Source organism: Besnoitia besnoiti, chromosome VII (genome assembly GCF_002563875.1).
Source record: "Besnoitia besnoiti strain Bb-Ger1 chromosome VII, whole genome shotgun sequence".
In the NCBI taxonomy this organism is placed as follows: domain Eukaryota; phylum Apicomplexa; class Conoidasida; order Eucoccidiorida; family Sarcocystidae; genus Besnoitia; species Besnoitia besnoiti.
The window spans coordinates 2,617,001-2,635,742 of record NC_042362.1 but is presented as its reverse complement, the minus strand read 5'-3'; the positions used below and the strand labels follow the sequence as shown (position 1 = coordinate 2,635,742).

The window sequence follows — 18,742 nt, the reverse complement described above, 5'->3', positions numbered from 1 at the left end:
TTCTGGCTTTCTCCGTGAGGCACCATGACAGAGATACTCTTCCGCTTGACAACTCTCCAAACTCCAGCTGCTCCCACGTCTAGGCTTGCGAAACTGGCTTACTGCCTGCTGGCCCTGCTGAACTGCATCCTTTTCGGAATTGGCATGATCGTCATTGGCATTTTTGAGACCGACGCTACAGATATTTTAATCGGTATCCTTCAGCTGATTCTCCCGCTTGTTGGCTGGATCTGGGCCGTCGTCTGGGGAGTCATCATGATCACCAAAGCTGTCCTGACGCAGCCGGAATGAGTTCGGTATTCCGAAAAATGTCTCATGTCACCCGCAGAGCCAGCTACGCATGAAAAACGGTCCAAACCTCAGCCTCGTTCCTCATGACTATCGCCGTGACCTTGGAGGCTGAAGTCAGCGCAATGCCACGAGCTCCTCGTCAAGAACCGTATGAAGACTACGTTCCCCCCGCAGGAATGACTCTGGGAAAGAGCGAGGGTCGCATTATCAATACATTTGCACTGGATGTTTCCTATTTTCCGCTCCGCACTAACAACCGTTCGCATTCTGTTTGACGCCCATGAGGTCCACCGTTCTACATACATGAAATAATGCGTATTCATCGGGTCACTGCAACTCTTGGAAAGGGACCATGCACTCCTATGGGCAGCAGACCCCGCAGGAGCTTGATCCGGTCGGCTTTATCCGCGGCGACAAGCGTGGAATTCACTCGTTCTCACTTGGAACACATTCAGGCGGGCGTCTTTGGCGGGCAAATCTCTCTGAGAGCGCTTCCTCGTGCAGCGCGACCGCCACACACATGCGGACATGTGCGACACCACTGCCAACTGACGGTGTGATCCAAGGTATTCCGGCTTTGTAGGTCACCGGACGACTCTCCTGATTCTGCAACGCGGTAGACCTGTTCCTAACCATAACTACCTGCCTCACAAAGCAGGAATCGCGCGTTTGCGGCGCAACTGCACCCGTCGCATCCAGTAATTTTCAGTGTACGAGCACAACTGTGCTAGCAAACACTCCTAAACGTAAGTATGCTACTCATTTCCGACACACTCGGCTTTCTACCAACCAGCATCCGCGCTTGTGCGTCTAACTAGGACTGGCGCCCGCCACACAACACTGTTAGTGCCTCTGTCTCTGTGAAGCGACGCTGGATCCAGATGGTCACCCGCCTAGGCAAATCGTTCCGACTGCGACGGGAAACAGCCAGTGCTACGCACGACTGGCCACTTTACTGTGAAGGACCGTTCGTGAACCTTTCTGCTCGGCCTGTGTAAGACCGAGAGTTGCTTTACATCCACCAGGGGACCGGATAGCGCATGCGATGACCGTAAAGCGAACCGCCGAGGCTTCATGTGGAGGAACAAGCGTGCGCGGCCGGCAGCAAGAGAGACACAGGTGACGCTTTTCAGGATGTCCCACGCAGAAAGACAGTCAAAGTTACTTCGTTTTGCCTCCTCAGATGCCTCAGGTCGTTGAGTAATAAGGGCGGGAGGTGGGCGTATCACTTGTGGCGTCTCTGTGTGAGTTAGCTCTCCAAGGATCGATTTTGGCTGACTCACGTGCGAAATCGCCGTTCGGCAGCGGCGACACTGGGATGTGTATGATCGTCTCATCCGGAGTGTGGTCATCTCCTCCTGCTTCTTTCCTTTCCCTCCATCCGTTCTGCTTTTTGGGCCCCAGGTACTGCGATAGATCGTCCGCCTATGAATGCATTTAAGGCCGTTTCTGCTGGAGGCTGGCGCCGCCGTCTCGATTTTTCGGCAGTGTCCATGCTGTCGCTGCACTAGCCGTCTGTGAGAGAGAGCGAGCGCGCGCGCGCGTCTCTCCCCTCTGGCGACGGCTTTTTTGTAGCACTTACTTTCCTCTGCGACGGGTTCATCTGCGGAAGTAGTGTTTCCCGCTTTTCGTTGGCTGCAAGAGCTTTTCGAGCTTTCAAAATTCGTACCTTCTCCGCTTGAGCGCCTTCGGGGCCTCAAGGAGCGCCGATCCACGCGCGGGCGGGTGCAGACCTCCGATCATTTTTTCGCCTTGAAGGCGCTCTAGGCGGGCGGCTGCACACGGAGAGATTATCGCCTTTCACCAGTCACGCATGACGGCAGGACTATCTTCTAGAGGCTTCTTCTTCCAACTCTTTCTCCCGTCGCGCCCACGTGGTGAAGCGCCGCGTGTGTCTTCGCTTCGCCAGGTACCGGCGTCGCTTTTTGACTTGTCTACGCGGCACACAGACTGCTGACGCTCCCAAGTGTGATCTTCTGGCGAATGCATTCGCATGTATTTTTCTGAAAGCCACCAGAAGGCTCCACCGCTGCGCTAGAGAGCTCCACAGACGTGGGCATAAAGTAGCGTCGCGGAACTGTCTGACCGGCGGCGGCGGGATAGCCAAGGTATCCATTGTTTAGGTTGAGAAAGAAAACTTCTGACCTGACTGGCGTGTTTGTTCTGTGGAGCGCGTATGAAGCACCACAGACGTGCTGCTGGCAAGGGGAATTGTCACATCTCGCTCCGTGCTTTCGAGGGCCGGAAGGGGGCGCAGTCCGGCGTGTGCGTTCAACGACCTTTCTGCAGCAGTATCGTTCTCAGTCTTCCCCTGTCCTGTTCATCGCTGGGCGCGGACCTGGAGTTGGAAATTTAACCCTCGCGCGTTCATTTAGTTCCTTTCTATCCCCACCCCCCCCCCCCCCCCCCACCCCCCTCGCCAAGTCAGCCCTCGCCACATGCTTTGTGGGCGCGGGTCCGCATTCCAGTCCTCACGTCCTTCAGCCGCCTTTTACAGCTGCTGCGCGAAAGCCACAGTTCTCGAGATGAGAGTCTTCCTGGTCCCCTACGTATCCCTTCCTCTTTCATAGACTCGTGGTATGTGTCTGTGGCTACGAAGCTCGTTCAGCAGATCAAGAGAGCGTCGCGTGCCGGTCTTCTGCCGGTGAAGGGAAGACGCGTCCCCCGGGGTTTCGCGCTTCGTCACAGAAACCCGTGGCTTCCGCTCCTAGGGTCGCTTGAAGGGATCTTGTTTCCGCCTGCGTGTGCAGTCTATGGATGCGCAGCAGGTGGGCGCCGAGCTGAGAATTCCCTGCGGTCTCTCAGCTGCGGCTGCGGGGGGGCGGGCGGCGCTGCGTGGTTTCTGTTGGATCTGTGGGGTGGAGAGGATTTTTTGAAGGGGGGGCAAACCCGAGAGTTGTTCTGTTTTTGGCTGAGGGGTTTGCGGCAACGCCTTCCGCATTCGCTCCCAGTGTTCCGTGGTGTGCGCGTGCCGAGCCCTTCCTACGGGGCGAATCGTGGGTGCGCGTCGGTTGTTTGGCGGCCTGCATCTCCTCGCACACTCCGTCGCGTCCACTTCCTGCCGGCGCAGACTTGCCTCGCTGCTGTTCTGAGGGCTGATGGAGCCTGCGGCTGTTGAGGTGTGCTCGCCGCTGCCGGGTGGAGGTCCAGAGGAGAGCGTGCCTTCGCCGGCATCCCATGTGCTGGGGGACGCGGAGCCTTCCTCATTCGCGAGTTTCGCCGCAAATATGACCACCTGCACGGCTCAGAAGGACGCTCGCGGTGTGTCTCTTGTGTCTGCTTTTTTCCCCTCCTGTGCGCCGGTCACCCAACCGTCTTTGACCGCGGCGTCGCGTGCGCCGCCTCAGACGGTCTCTAGCGAGGGACTCAAGCACGCGCCGCCCTCGTTTCCGAGCGCCTGGGAGACAGCAGCTCCAGCGAGTCCGACCGCTCCGCGAGATACCGTGCGCCAGTTTCGCTGTCCACAGGAAGATGAGGAGGACGACGCGCCGCTGTTTGCAGGCCGCTATGAACGTCGCGCCTTCTCGCCGTCTGATCTGCTGGGCGAGCCGATGTCCCCGTTGCAGGACGGCGAAGTGAGTGAGGATGTGCCTCCGCCGCGCCGCCTGGATGCCTCTGAGGAGTTGCTCGGGTGCTGCGGATTCGGCTCGCCAGCAAGTAGCGCCATGGACGATGTGTCGCTGGCGTCCCTGACCCTCGCGACGAACGCAGATCTCTCCTCTTCGCTCAGCACGCCCACGTTCTGCGCCACGTCCTCGCGCGCCTCATTCTCGTCGTCTCTGTGTACCGCCTCCTCCCCCGCCTCGCCGCAGCGCCGGAAGCCGGCGGAAAGCGACTTTGACACGCTCTGCGAGGCTGGAGTTTCTCCCGACTGTGGAGCTGCGCACCCGGGTCTGGGGGAGAGTGCGACACGCGGCAAGAAGCGCTCAGCGCTTTCTGCGGAGTGGACGAAGGAGCGCGCGCGGGACGCCGAGGATGTGGACGCGAACATCGAGGCGATCACCACCCTTTTTGCAAAAAAATGCAGACTCAATAGCAGTTATGCACACGCCAGCGCCGAATCCGCGGCACACATGCATCGCTCGGGGGCCTTGCTGCCGCTGGCGGCGTCGCCACCGCGTTTTTCGCCGGCGGGTGCCGGAGGCATGGGACACGGAGACGGGCAAAGTGCGAATCTGGAACCAACTGCGGGCGCCCCCATGCAGGAGGGCGTGTTTGAACGGCTTATAGCCCGCGCGACGACGAGAGGCGTCGTCTTGGTGCTTCCCCCGGAACAGCGTGCCCCGACCCCCGTCAAGGCGGGGATGGGCGAAGCCCCCACATTCTGAAGGACTGCCCGCTGGAGCCCAACGCGCCCGAAGGGCGCCTTGGGCTCTCCCCGTGGGGGGAGCGGAGGGGCACACGGTTGGGGCCTCAGGGGGAAGTAACTGGTGAGGGGGGGTCGACGCGAGAGGCAAACGCCAACCGCCGCTCCACGGAGACTCTTGCGAATCCAGGCGGCCAGAACATCGGCGAGGCGGAGCTTGTATCCCGCGGGAGCGACGGCGAGTCGGTTAAGCCTCGCGACTGCGCCGCGTCGGGGTCAGGAGACTTGAGCTGCCGGCGGACTTCCAGGTGTTCTACGTCTTTATCAGACCGTCCGCCGTCTCCCGCTGCGTCGCGAGGAACCTGCCGCCCGTCTCTCGCTTCTTCGTTTTCCCTTTCGCCTCCGCACGCGTCGTCTTCTTCGCTGCAGCTGCCGAGCGGCACCCCAGAGCTGGCGCAGGCTCCTGTGGCGTCGCAGCCGACGGAGATGTGCCCCGAAGAGGCAGACTCGCTCTCCGACGCCGAGCCGAGCGTGTCGCCACCCCGCAGACGACGTTTCGCGCAGACGATCGACCTCTGCAGCACCCCGCTGTCCCCATGCGCGATGCACATCCAACGCCTCGTGCGTCTGTCCAGCATCGGGCTTGATGGGTGCCCTGGCGCTCAAGCTAAGGCTAGTGGAGTGGACGCGAGCGAGCGACGACGCGGCGGCCTACGTTGGGAAGCAGAGTGCGAGGCCAGCGACTGGGAAGAGGGCTCCGCGGCCCGCAAGCAGACGCGCCACTCGACGAGTGAAGAGGCGAAGCGCCAGCGTGTGAAGGCGCTTCTCGGGCGAGCGACGCCGCCTTCCCGCGATGCCGCAGTCGCCGCCCCCGCCGTGCGTGGGAGTGTGGAACGCGAGCGCGCCCAATCCGCGAATGTCGAGCAATCCGGCAGCTCCGTGGGGGGGGCGTCCGCCTCAGGCCAGACTCTCCCTCGGGGGGCTGGTGAACCCGCGGCGGGTTTCAGGTCGCGCGAGGCGCGCGTAACGGGGCGCGGACATGCGGCGACGCCAGATAGGCTTTCTGTGGAGTGGCCGTGTCGCCGGCACGGAGACGAGAATGGGGACGAGGCAAGATACGCGACGTCGCGTGGGGAGCTGTGTCGGCGCCAGAGGCAAGACGGAGGCCCACAGGACGAAGAGGACGAGGGGGACGACGACCTGGATTCGGACTTGCCTTCGTTTGCGTCGCCTCGGCTGCGTCGGGGGTACTCGGCTTCCGCGTATTCCTTTGCGTCTTCGTCTTTCTCCGGGGGATCATCTTTCTCAGACACCTCGTCAGTCCTCAGTGGAGAGACGTTCGCTCCGGGCGTGGCGCTGTCCAGTCGAGGCAGCAGAAGCGGCGAAGGCTTCTCGTCGATGTCTTCGTACTCGTCCTCCGACAGCTCCTTTGGGTCCGCGAGCTGGCAGGGCGGCAGTACCGAGTCCCCTCCGTGGACGGGGTTGACGGCTTCCACGCGGGCATCGCCTCCGGTGTCGCCTTCGGACCTCCTCTCGGCGGTTCCGCCATCCTCTTCGGCATTTTCGTTGGCAGCGGCGCGCGTGGCGCCTGGAGCCTCGTGGCTACTCTCGCCTCCTGCTTCGCCACACGCGGGCGCGCCCTGCTCACCGCCTGGGAGCTCGTCGGCGGCGCAGCGACCCCCACAGGCTGACGCCTCGCCAGCCGGTGAGCGGCAGAGGTCGGCGGCGGCGGTCTCTTGGCGGATCGCGTCTCCGCTTCTGGTTCCCTCTGTGCCGGCCTCGGCGTGCTTCACGGGGGCGTCTGCGCACGGGGCGCCCTCGTCGATGCACGCGGCGCCGTCGCCGACGCGATCCGCGCCTCACCGCCTTCACCCGACGTCGCTCTCGCTCGGCTCGTACCTCTCAAGAGGCAGCGGAGCGCGCGGAGTTCGAAATGCTGTTCTGTCGTCGTCCGCGGCGTCGGCGGCGGGCCGCGGAGACTCGAGGGCGGACGGGGGGGCCCTCTGCGGGGGGGATGCCAGCGCAGAGGGCGCCGCGGGGGACGAGCGGCCGGGGCGACGAGCCAGCGACCAGTCCGAGCCCAGGTTTATCGACTACGTGGCCGCCAACCGCTTGCTGCGTGAGGCGCAGTTCGAGTGAGACATCGTTTTTTTATTTACACGCGGAAACGACATTCAGCGTTTTGACCTCGAGTCCATTTTTGTAGCTGAGAGATTTCGAGATGTGTGTGCGGCACGAGCCGCGAACGCGGTTCGTCGCCAGCGCGAGGGAGGGAGAGGGGAATACAACGCTATTAGGAGAAAACGGTTCGCGCGACTGGTGTCAGGGAAGCGAAGCAGGTCAGATTCGCGAGGGCCTGCAAGCGCCTGTGAGGACGAAAGACGGCGAAGGGAGCAAAGGGAGGGACTAGTTGCGATGCCATGCCGGCCCGTCCTCGCCTCGCAGGTTCCCGTCAGGTTCATCGCTGCGCAGGTCTGCGAAAGAGCCTGCCAATCCACTGCCGTGGATCGATGGGTGGAGATGCGAAGGGCGGCGAGGCTGGGGCCTGAGTGAGGCGCGGGGACTACTGAGCGGCGAGCTTTCGAGTGCAGGCAGCAGACACAGGACGACGAGCCGAGACGGGGGCGGACATGATCGCCCGCGCACGTGTCCACGCGGGTGGTGACTGGCTGTCCTACGGGTGTGTCCGCCTTTGGCGCCACATTCGATGATCGTGACCCTTGCCCGTAAATCATGTGATATTTTTATTGGTGACAGTTTTTCCTTTCCCAGGGGGAGGGGGGGCGGGGGTCGGGTGGAGTCAGTCCGAAGACGCGGATTCTCTCGCTTCTCCGCCGTACCTAGAGGCGGAGGGCCGTCGAATGTGCTGGGCTGTTGCCCCTAGAATGCGTTTTGGCGTACGAGGAGTTCATCCGGGCGACGGCAAAGAGTGTTATGTTGAGCGGCGCATGTGAGCTTCGACTCTTAGATAGCCAGTGTTGCGCGCGAAGTTGGGCTAGCGGCGTAGGCCACATTTGTATCTCTAGTGTATCGTGGTATGGGTGCGCCAAGACGTTGGGGAAACTTTTGTTCGAGTGAGTTCTTCGGTTGGGCCCTGGTAGGGGCATGCAGCAGCGCGCAGAGGAAGGAATAAAACAAAGAATAGCGGAGAGCAGGGGAATCTGCGGCAGTGTCCTACTACGTGCCGGTCATCGTGTCACCGTCATTATCTCGTTAGGAGAACAATGGGACTAGGAGCATTTTTCTTGTTTGCTTCTTCGACAAACTATCATTGAAGGTGCAATTCCGTGCCGACGACAGGGGATCGCGCACGAGGCGTTGCGGTACCTCATGTCTTCGATAAATCTATTGAGTCATTCCCTTGCCAGGTATGGGCTTCCACATCCTATATCTGCAGAAACATAATACTCTTTTCGCCCACCCCAGCGCCCAGACAAATTCACTTTTGTAATTGTCTGTACCCGCTATATATAAAGACCTAAGCCACTTATATATATATATATATATATATATATATATATATATATATATATATATATATATGTAGCCGGGGACATACATATGAGACACGGAATGCCCCTGGACACTGGGGCGAGCGGAAAGAGGATTTTGTACTCTTTCAGAATGTAGGCGTATATATATAAATATGAATAGAGGGTAAAATAATGTAAAACGGAGTTCGTGTGTGAGATACGAGATTTGGTCGAGCTGCGCATGCGCGCGTGTGAACGCGGCTTTTTCCAGGTACTTCAGACGTCGAACCTGGTGGTTCCATTTGTCTCAGTTCATTCTTATAATTTGCATACACCGTGCCACACTTCCACGTGACGGAAATAGAGCTCTTAATGCAGAAGCTCCTGCAGCCCTTGGTGCGCAACCGATGAATGCAACTTGTGGCTGTGCGTTGAAGCGCGAACGGAAGTCTATATGCTTCATTTGCGCACAGTGAAGAAGACCCTTTGGAAAAAAGAAAGAAGAGAAGACGGCATATTATATATGCAAATTACGTGCTTCTCAGTTGCTTCGTTCGTTACGAGTAGGTGTCTCGCTACGCTGGCATATAGATGCTTGTCAAGCTGGAGCGAATCCGCGGTGGGCGGCTGAGGGCAATTCAAGACGCAGAGAGTCCCGTGACATTTGAAGTTGTGTTTTCCAAAACAATTTCGCAGACGGAGAAGCGGCAACGCAAGTGAGGCCTTGACAGTGGTGATGAGAACCAGAGGATGCACGCGGATGGCGCAGAAATATAGATATATGACTACCTGCAAAGTCCATACTGTCTTGGATTTATTCTGGCGATCAATCGCTAGTATTTGTTGCCGGAGACGGGCACAACCATGCCTGGTAGATTGGGGCATGAGATGAGCCAGAAAATCGCTCGACTAAAAACACCATTTACCCAGCCACTTTTCAACTGGGCGTGCGCCCCCACACCGAGCTCTAGAGACGGCATGCTTGATTATTCAGTCGGAGAAAGAATCCTGTTCGTTTCCCAACAGCCGTCGCGCACAATTAGCCTTTCATGAATTTCTCAGCTAGACCCTAAACGACTTCACGTGCACCTTTCGTGCGACCCTAGATACCAGCTTCCTATGCAAGCTGCTTGCATACATGGACATCTCCCTATGCTGTCTATGTACCTATCTGTTGTCAACTTATATGAATACACATATCCCCTTGTCTTCGAGTGTTTGCACTTCTAAGCGCCGATGCAGCAGCTTAGACGCCCATTCACCTCTGCCGGCCTCATCTCTACAGTCGCTATGTATATATATATATATATAAATGCACTTTCTCACATCGGCGTGATTTGTGTCCCTGCAGGAGCACCTGAAGTCCTGCAAGGTCATCGTTGCTGCCAAGGAAGACGCCGCTTCTTCGCTGGACCCGCCGCTTTGGCAGCCGGAGGCCGATCCGCGGCTGGGCTCGAAGGCTGTGTAGCGCCTGCGGGCGCCTCGCTTTCTCGCCCTTCAGGCCTCTTCCGTTCGTCTCTTGGAGTCACCGGCTGGCACACTGAATCCGCATGCGCATGTGGAGTTTGCCACTTGTTCTCCCCCTGCATGTCGTCTTTGCCGCTGTGCTGCGCGCCGCCGCCCGCGCCACGGGCTCGGTTTGTGTTGGGTGTCTCTCTCCCGGTCTCCTCCTCTCTACTCACCGCCCGGCCTCGAGCTCGCACCTCCTCCCTGCCTTGGGGCCCGTCCGTGGCTTCTTTCAGTTCGCCCAGTAGAAGCGGCTCCGTCGAACCCCTCAAGCCCTGAGGACGCTCTCCACATCGGCTGCGACTATGGTTCCCCGGCAAACAGCACTCCAAGCCCGTTTGGAGCTCTGCGCCGCCACACTCTCTTGTTCCTCTCCGAGCATGCGCTTCCTCTTCTCCCGCACAGGCGCGAAGAGGCGAGACGCGGCCGAGCCCGCCGACGCCCTTGGCGTGGTTTGGGTGCTTTGCTCTTCCGCCGGCTTCCCCTCCATTCGCTGTCTCCGCCTCGTCCTCCTCGCTTCGCCCGCCATTCATGGGCTGGGAGAAGGAGCCAGACGAAGCTGCAGGAGGACAACTAGTGAGCGGCGCAAGGCTGACGCGCTCAGGCTTTCCACTGGGTCGCCGCTGGAGCACTCGATTCTTCCGGAAGCACTTGACGTCACCGCAGCGCGGGGCGACCTCTTGCCGCTCCTCCATTGGAAGGCACCCAACCTCTTGTCGCGCTGCCTGGGGGGCAGGTCGTTCGGCTCGTACTCGCGGGCTCATGTCCTTCTCGCCTGCGCCTTCCCTGCTGTGCTCGCCTCCATCCCCGCCGTTTCCTTCACTCGTCGCCCTGCGTTTGCGCCGCCACACGCCGCAGCTTGAACGCTGTCGCGCCGACGTCGAGGCTGCGAGGCCGTCAGAGAGGCCCATTGCGCCAGGCTCTGCGAAGTCTCCCGACGACCAGGGTGCGCCTTCGCCCCGGCTGTCCACTCCCATCGGCCGGCAACTCACAGCGACGAGCTGCAGCGGGGCCTCTGCTGCCCTAGCGCCGCGCAAGGGACCTAGACGTTTACGAGGCGAACAGGAGGCGGCAGCCGCGCGAGCGGGGAGCAGTAAAGGGGCTGCGCGCACAGGTGAGGGCGTGACGGCGGTGCCCTGGAGGCCCCTGGTGACTTGAGAAGCCGGCGTCCGGTGGAGGGGCTCGTTCGGGAGACTCAGCCTCGCATGCGCGTCGCCAGATCGGTCGGCGTCGCGAGCGCACCCTGTGACTTGACCCATGCCGCGCGCGCCTCTGCGCCGGTCCTCCTTATGCGCTTCTGCTTCTGCGCGGCTGGCGGCTCGGCTCGTCGCGCCGGCGACGGCCAGCGCGCGCTGCCACGCTTCCTCGCGCAGGCTCCGGAAGAGTTCGCTTTCCTCCAGCTTCTTCGTGGACGGCTCCAGCGACTGCGACGCCCCCCCCGGCGCAGCCGAGGACGAGTCGCGGGGCGCGAGGCTCTGCGCGAGGGCCTCGCAGCCTGCCGCCGGGCGTATGCCGCCGGCACTTCCGCCTCGCGACAGAGGGAACAGGGGGACGCCCAGAAGAATGGACAGTGCGATCTGGAATTCGGAGCAGACGAAAAGCGTCGGCGCGTCGTGACGCGCCGCGGGCGCAGCAGACGCTACCGAGGGGGCACGCACAGAGGAGAGATGCAAGCAGTCGTGGGCGGGAGAGGCGCAGGCGGTCGACAAGGGAGGCAGACACCCCGAAAAGGCAAGGTACATGGCGAGGAGGATCCCTGTGAGGAGGGACGCTGTCTTGGAGTCCAGTGCCGCGGCTTCGAGGTCCTTCGGAACGACCAAAACAAAACTCTCTTTCGGTGGTGAGGAGCCGCGGGCGGAAAGCGCTGGGCAAGGCAAACACGAAGCCGCACTCCACGTTTCCGCATGCGTCGTGGCGTCGCGGTCCGCTGCTCCAACCTGAGGAGAGCCACGGAAAGACGCGATTAATTCCTCTCGATTCGTCCGCGTTTCCTCAAGTTTCGTGTGAAGCCAGTGAGCCAAGCGCACCGGGCAGACCTGCTGCGGCGGATTCGCTGCGCTGGGCACCGCGAGCGAGTCGTCTTCCAGCGCGAGCAGGCAGTCGCGCGCGGAAAGCAGTCCCCGCGAGGAAGGAGCCTCCTGACGCGCGGGGGCGGGAGCCGAAAAGAGAACAGAGGCTTGCGAAGCAGCGGACGAAGGCGCAGACTCGCGTGCGGCGGCGAAGAGGTCGATGACGGGGACGCGCCCCTGCCTGCGCAGACGGAGTCCAAGCGAAAGAGCGGACGGGACCGCGCCGTGGAGAGGCGAAAGACTCCGGAAGAGACGAACGGATGAGCAAAAAAGAGCGCCTCCCACTGGAGACAGAGGAAACTAAATTCCCGCGCGCGCCGCAAAGAGCCACACACACCGAGCCGCGGCCAGCGAGAGATATAGTCCTCAAGGACTTGCCGCAAGCAGACTGGCGGCTGGAAAACCGGCACGTAGCCACCAAGGCCTAACGCCGAGAAGGGATATGGCGCACACGCTCGCCGGGGAGTTGCCTGGGCGCGAGGGGTGAGGAGAAACTCACTGAAGGTTGTTCATTTAGGCGAGCTTCAAACTTCGTTTTTGAATTTCTGCTAGCTGTAGAGTTACGCTCCGCAGGAGGGGCTTTGCCGGGTTGGCTGCATAGAAGGCATGTATGAGGAGTTTTTAAAGATTTGATTACCTATGAATGGGCTACGACTCGTTTGTTTGCCGCGATATGGACACCACCGGCGCATGTTACCTGAGGAGCTCCGCAAGCTGACTGGAGCGTTTCCGCGGCTCTTCTCTGTCTTCTTCAGCCTGCTCTCCGCGTTGAAACCAGTTGTGGCTTTCAGCGCCGGCCGGCGGGAAGAAGAGCCAAAACACGAAGTTCCGAAAGAGATCCTGTCGCGGAGTTAAGAGAGGCTGTTTAGCGTAGCCCCTCAGGATCTGGTGGCTGTTGATGGCGGCCATTGGCAGGAACGCATCGGCAATCGCAAAGCCACGAGCTTGCCTCCTCTTGCTCCCCTCGTCCTCCGAAGCAGCCCTGTCTGCAGCTGCGCCCGGCCCCACTCGGGTTGCGCCCTGGCGGGGGTCCTTTTCGGTCTTGACCCGCGAGCGCGCCTCGAGGGTTGACTCTTCGCCCTCTCCCTTCACGAGGCGTCGCCAGTCAGTCTCGGCCTCTGGCGAGCACGCGACGCCTAGGCTCGACTCTCCTTCTCTCGCGCTTTCGCCTTGCCGCCCGCCCTCGCGCTGCGCCTGCGCGAGATGGCAGCGAGCACAGCGGCGAACGGCCTCCGCCGCGCGGGAGGAAGCGTCGGCTTCGCGGCTAATAGACGAGGGCCCGCTGCCGCTCAGCGCGGACTTGGCGGTCGCTTCGGCGCCGGAGCACGCTGCCGGCGAGGTGGGAGAGAGGCAGAGAGGGCAACCGTCTGCCTCGAGAAGGCATCTTGCTAGGTAGATGCCTCTCGCGCGGGGCGGGGCTGGCGTTGCGCCCTCCGTGGGCTGCAGAAGCGACAGCGGAAAGATCGAGGGACTCAGAAGCGGGCGATTCGATAGAATGCACCCGAGAAGCTTCGTCCGCGGCAGCGGCGGGCGACTTGGCACAAGCAACGCGCAACACGCCGGATGCCATCGCTCCGTGAGGAAATACGCGCCTGTGAGCATCGGAGAGAAAACAGTTCCAAATGTCTACGAGGGCGATGCGTGGAGTGCTCAGTCGTAGCTCTAAAATATATGAATTCTACAAATTCGAAGTTGCAGGCCACAGAGTGAAGGGATATACAGGACACGTCGCGTCACAACTCGCTGTGTCAGTACGCAGGGTTTGCCATGACTCGTGCTCGTGTCCTTCGCGGAAAGAGGCAAGCGACCGCAGCAGGCGAAGGCGTTGATCATACCACGCACGCCTTACCGCTCCATCTGCCTCTCTCGCACAGCTCATCGACGACTTCCGCGCTCGTGGGAGTCGCGTCCTGTCGCGCGCTGTCGGACGCGGCTCTTGCGGCGCCCGGCGTCTGCTCAGCGGAGATCGAGGGAGACGCTAGGGGCCGCGACGAGGAGAGACAGAAGACAAGTGGGAAGAAGCGAAGCACAAAGTCAGAAGAGCACGGGCCAAAACGAAGGATATCGCCGTCAAACAGCTCGAACCACCTTCGCGTCCCCGTGGGGTCCTCTGCTGCGACGCCTGCATCCTTGGATTTGGAGCCCGCGCGGCCCCTCCGGTGCGCCTCGCGGAGCTCAGGCGGGTAGCGAAGCAGGACGTCGTTCCGCTTGGTGCCGCTGGTGGAAAAATCGACGAAAAACACGCGTCCGGTCTGAGTCACCGACCAGCGGACAAGCCGCCGCCGGCAAGAGTCATCGTCACCGCGAGCAGAACAGGAATTCGGCGTCTCGGTTAACCCCTCTCTCTTTACGCGACACCCAGAGGAGAGCGCGGAGCTGCAGGAGACAGGCGAGACAGGCGGGGGTGTCAGCAGAGGTTTTAGGTGTGCGTGAAGGTGTGACTCATGCGTCGGTGTGGTGAGTGGAAGGCTGGAGGATCGACCGGGGAGGGATGGCTCGTTGCCTTCGAGACTGCTTTCTGGCACCGAGGTCGGCGACGCGACTCCCTCCGGAAGAGGAAGACGATCCCGTGAAGAGAGAAAGATCGCTTCAGGCGCGGGAGGAAAAACTCGGAAGCAGCCGTGAAGGCGGCTCACGCCGCGGTCTGGAATTTGAAGCGCACACTGGGGACTCCGGCCGACGCTAAACGCGTAGTCTACGGCCTCATCGGCATCTCCGAGAGACGAGGGAGAGTCCGCAGAGTGATGCTTTCGTTGCGGCGCATTCGCCGTCTCGGATCGAAACACATCGCTGCCTCTGCCGGTCTTCCTGGCCTCAGCATCCTGTGAAAATCCACTAGGCACGCAAGACAAAGAGGGGGGCAGGGCCCACACCTCACCGGAGTTGCAGTTGATCAGTTTCCAACTCATGACTTCCGCATCAGTCGGTGTAGGTACACCCCAGGGACTTCCCTTCAAAATCTAACCGTGTCCATCACATCGGGGTTCTTATGCATTGCCGAATTTTTGGCTCGGAATGCCGCCTGAGGCACGGTCGCGCAGACTGCATCGCTGCAGGACGGCGCGAGGAAGCGATGCAGTGAGAGAATACCTGGAAAAACCTCACTTAGACTGACAGGATGGCGCAGAGGCAGGTGAGGGCAACCGCAGAAAACACTGGGACTACATCAAGCTCTCCGCTGCTGAGCTAGCTCGTACCGCCAAGCGCATGGTATTCGGTTATCCGTAGAGGGGGGTTTTAGATTGCACACTTGGAAAAAATCTTCTCTTCGGGTCTGCAGGAAACGGGGCCGAAATTGCACACCAGCAAAAGGGCGCAAAGTACTTCTGCAGGAAAAACTCAAGTAAGGAGGGAAGGATATTTTTACACAGGATGAACCGAATGCTCTCTGCAACCGTGTGCTAATCTCGAAAAGAAGCCAAGAAAAACACCAGCAGGACGATCGCTGAATTACGAAGGTCACTCTTGAAGATGGATTCTCTTCGGATTTTTGTCGAGAGTATTGTGTCCGTAACATGTGGAGATGGCCATTCGTAAGACGTGATTTGTGCAGTACGCTAAAACTGGAGAATCCGAATGCGCAAGACATTCGTCGTTTTCTGCATGTCTTCGTCCTGCGCATGCATCGACGCTAGTGCGCGAGATCGCGGGCATGTCGGCGCTGTGACGAGAGCTATCCTCCTCTCACTAGGCAAAGCCCTAAACACTTCAGCCACAGAGTGTTTCTAGTTATCCAACTCCATCGGAGAGGCCACCCTTCAGTTTTCAGAACTAGCCTCCTAGGTGACGTCTTCAAGGCGCCTGCGACTGCGCAGTGTATCAAAGCCACTTCAAGCTAGTCACAGGGGTGGAGACGAAAAATTGAATCCCGCAACCTGTAAAAACACTATACTTACTGCCAGCGAGGGAACAAAAGACACCACAGGAAGGGACTGTGGCTGATGGAAAGGCCCGCAGACTGTCACTACTCTGACCATCAGCATCGCCAAGGCAAGCGTGTATCTGTAAGTGCAGAGTCTGTATAATACGAGGCGTAGTGGTGGAAGATAAGCCTTCTCGACGACCGCCTAAAGAATAGTCGGCTGGGATATCATACGAGATCCAAATGCGCGCAGTCTATTTTGCCCGATTTCCACAGGCATCCTACGCACCGACCTATCGTGTGGACACATTCGAAAAACTCTACAGGAGGGCGCAGAATGTGCTGTTGAGCTGATTGGCGCAAGTCGCCTCCTCTGCTGACTTCCAAGGCAGCGCAGAACACAAGCAAAAAACGCATTGAATAGATCGGCGAAACCGGGGGCGATCCGTTGCCTGGAGCTCTCAACCGGCGTTGCCATCTCGCTGGTGTGGAGTAGTTTGCCGCACGGATACCTTTTTATCCATCTGCCTGGAAGAAGAGGATGTTTACTGCAAGAGAGAGGGACAACGCTTTGCAGAATTGATGGTGGAGGGAGTTCCTGTGGCTGTAACGAGCCAACGCGAACACCAACATCTGAGCTCTCTCGTGCGAGCTACACCTGGGAGATTTACAAACAAATTCGAAAACATCGAGTAGATGGTGCCAGCCCAGCAGAGTGCGCAGTGACCACTATACAGGTTAGCATTCTTGAGGACACCGCATGAAATACGCGCGGCAGAAGGGAATACATGATGCCAGCGTCACTGTGCGTCAATCCGGAGAACATGAATGCCCCGCATGAGAGAAGTATGCTCGAAACGTCGACTCGTGGTTGTGCAGAGGTGTTTCCGCGAGGATACTTTAATCTGCGAGCTACAATCATGAGCTTCAGAGACTTCGAACCGGCGTCTTCCACTGCTGTCGTCAGTGGCAGAACAGTACCCCGTGATCCCAGCCACATTAGGGACCGCAGAACAGGCTTGTGTGGAATATATTTGTACTTTATTGCCCGTGATAGTTTTCTGTGAGAGCGAGGCGGCAGAAAGGCGAAGCTATGATATTCATTTAGCATCCTGTGTGGTAGTACGTGAGTGCCAAAAGCATCTGTAAGTGCGTGTATTGGTGCTGCAGCTGTTGGGATGCTCTCTTGATTGCGTCACCCAGGCACAGAGGTTGACATTGCAGTCGACTGTGAAACTGAGACTGCCTAGACGCAGGCCGGCACAACGGGCTCATTGGGATCTGAACTGTCACCCATGGAGCTTCGGGCTAGCGTTCGCGTGCGCGTGGTTGTACGTAACAGACACCAGTTGTAAAAGAGACGTGCTAGACTCAATGCAACACACAATCTCAGATATACTCGATACGGGAACGCGTGTGTGCTACAATACGCGTCAAGTGAACACTGAGAACAGGATTTGCTTCGACAGTAGCTCTCGAACGTCCTTCTGCTTCGCTTTCGTTCATGCACACTCTATACCGGACTCGTATAGGACGTGTCCTTCAGGGTCGCTTTCAAAACAATGAGGACGCCCCAAACGACGGCCCAGATCCAACCGATGACTGGCAGGAGGAGCTGGAGAATGCCAATCATCATGTTGGACACATCATTTTGCAGAAAACCGATGACGATCATCCCGAGGCCGAAGAAGAAGCAGTTCAGCACCCCGAGCAGCCCGTACGTCAACCTGTCCTTGGAGCTGGGCGGTTGCGGCACCGAAAAGTGCATGGTGCGTTGGCCGATGTCGCTCAAAGACATGATGTCGGGAGGCAAAAAAGTCAAAGGGCAGCAAACTCGGAAGCGTGGAAGGCGCCGCGTGCCAGAACAAGAGAGAGAGAGGTGACAAAGGAGGAAAGCGACAGTTATGGTTGGGTGACGAAAGCCTCGACTTCAATCTGGCTGGCCTGACGTACCCCCCGTCGATCTCAGGCAACGAGAATACGAGGCGAAGTGAGCAGTGTCCCAAAAAAACTGACACACCAAGTCGGACCCTAACTCACGTTCATGGAGTGTGCTCACCAGAGGGGGAAGAAACGACTTCTTTTGACTTGTGTCGTTTCACTGTGGCTGCAGGATGCTGGCTGTCTCACGTGATACGTTAGTCGGCGACAACACTCACTGGTCGACTGCAAGCAAACGCATACTTCCCGGCCTCAGTGCCGTTCACTATACAAGAGAACAGCCCCTGTGTTGATATTTCTCCGATGCGAAGGTGCAACCCGCACTCGATTTCCACCTCTAGGCGGCTCGAAAAGTATGCGCACCTCGTAAGGATGTACAGCGTTGACAAAATAGCTTTATAATCACGGTAGCGGGGAGATGTCGTTTGATTGCTCGCGTGCGGGACGCAATGTTCGCTAGAACATGTGCGTCATTAATCGTTACTTTCAAGCTCGGCCATGATTGCGCGGCGCGTATTAGAGGCATGCTACAGACTGGGTAGACACAGGACGAGTGTTTCCTTAAATGCTGTATAGTCGCGGTCCAAAGGCGGTACGCGGCATACCGTATGAACAACACAATGCGCCATCCTACAACTCGGCATCGTCCGTCACAAATACAGGAGACGAATAACGGGCCAAAAAAACAGGCAGTCCAGTGATATCACAGCCGTGCAGTGGCTCGCCGAAAAAGAAGGACAGTCTTCTGCACACTCTTGTGTGCTCTCCGAATGCAAACAAATGAACAGTAGTTAGGCTGCTGCACTATCTGCACTACGAGCCCGCCGCATCCATAGACGCCAGCGTAGTCTCGAGCGGGGCGTGGCATGGAAAACGCTCATCTCGACAACTATCTCAATTCGCTCATCCATGCTGACTGACCTGTGGAGCGCCAGAGCCGATAAAGTGAGTGGATTTGAGACGTCTTTAAGATTATATCCCCTGTCGTGCATGGTGAAAAACACTCATGAACGTGGAAGTCGTCCGAGTTGGTACAAATAAGACCAGTGACGCTCTAGGCACTTGGAGTCGAACGGGATACTTCTGTTTAGGACTGTAAGTTTACAGCCGTAACTTCGCTTGCCATTTCGGCATGAATCATCATTGCCCTCGGCGGCATTAGCACATCGCCGCCGTTTGAGCAGATGATGTTGTTGCCTCTCCAGTACGTGTAGCTCGGGGTGCCTTAACTTCACACTCTGGGCGGGGCCTGGAGTGATAGAGGAAGAATTCAACGCTGGAGAGGCTTTTTGTG

General features: G+C 58.9%; 4 protein-coding genes across 4 annotated transcripts; 2 read left to right on the top strand and 2 right to left on the bottom strand.

The window, feature by feature from the left end:
- Positions 1-24: 24 nt before the first annotated feature.
- On the top strand, positions 25-291 carry BESB_079790 (uncharacterized protein; the record flags this gene model as incomplete). Its single annotated transcript, XM_029366341.1, has 1 exon — positions 25-291. One exon carries the CDS (start codon positions 25-27, stop codon positions 289-291), a length of 267 nt encoding a protein of 88 aa, XP_029217772.1.
- A 3,098-nt stretch (positions 292-3,389) lies between these two features.
- BESB_079780 (uncharacterized protein) lies at positions 3,390-6,736 on the top strand (the record flags this gene model as incomplete). Its single annotated transcript, XM_029366340.1, has 2 exons — positions 3,390-4,458; positions 4,569-6,736. 2 exons carry the CDS (start codon positions 3,390-3,392, stop codon positions 6,734-6,736), a joined length of 3,237 nt encoding a protein of 1,078 aa, XP_029217771.1.
- A 2,707-nt stretch (positions 6,737-9,443) lies between these two features.
- Positions 9,444-14,554, bottom strand: BESB_079770 (uncharacterized protein; the record flags this gene model as incomplete). Its single annotated transcript, XM_029366339.1, has 3 exons — positions 9,444-11,826; positions 12,343-13,237; positions 13,495-14,554. 3 exons carry the CDS (start codon positions 14,552-14,554, stop codon positions 9,444-9,446), a joined length of 4,338 nt encoding a protein of 1,445 aa, XP_029217770.1.
- A 2,466-nt stretch (positions 14,555-17,020) lies between these two features.
- Positions 17,021-17,305, bottom strand: BESB_079760 (uncharacterized protein; the record flags this gene model as incomplete). The annotated part of the gene is made up of 1 exon (XM_029366338.1): positions 17,021-17,305. One exon carries the CDS (start codon positions 17,303-17,305, stop codon positions 17,021-17,023), a length of 285 nt encoding a protein of 94 aa, XP_029217769.1.
- Between the last annotated feature and the right edge of the window lie 1,437 nt (positions 17,306-18,742).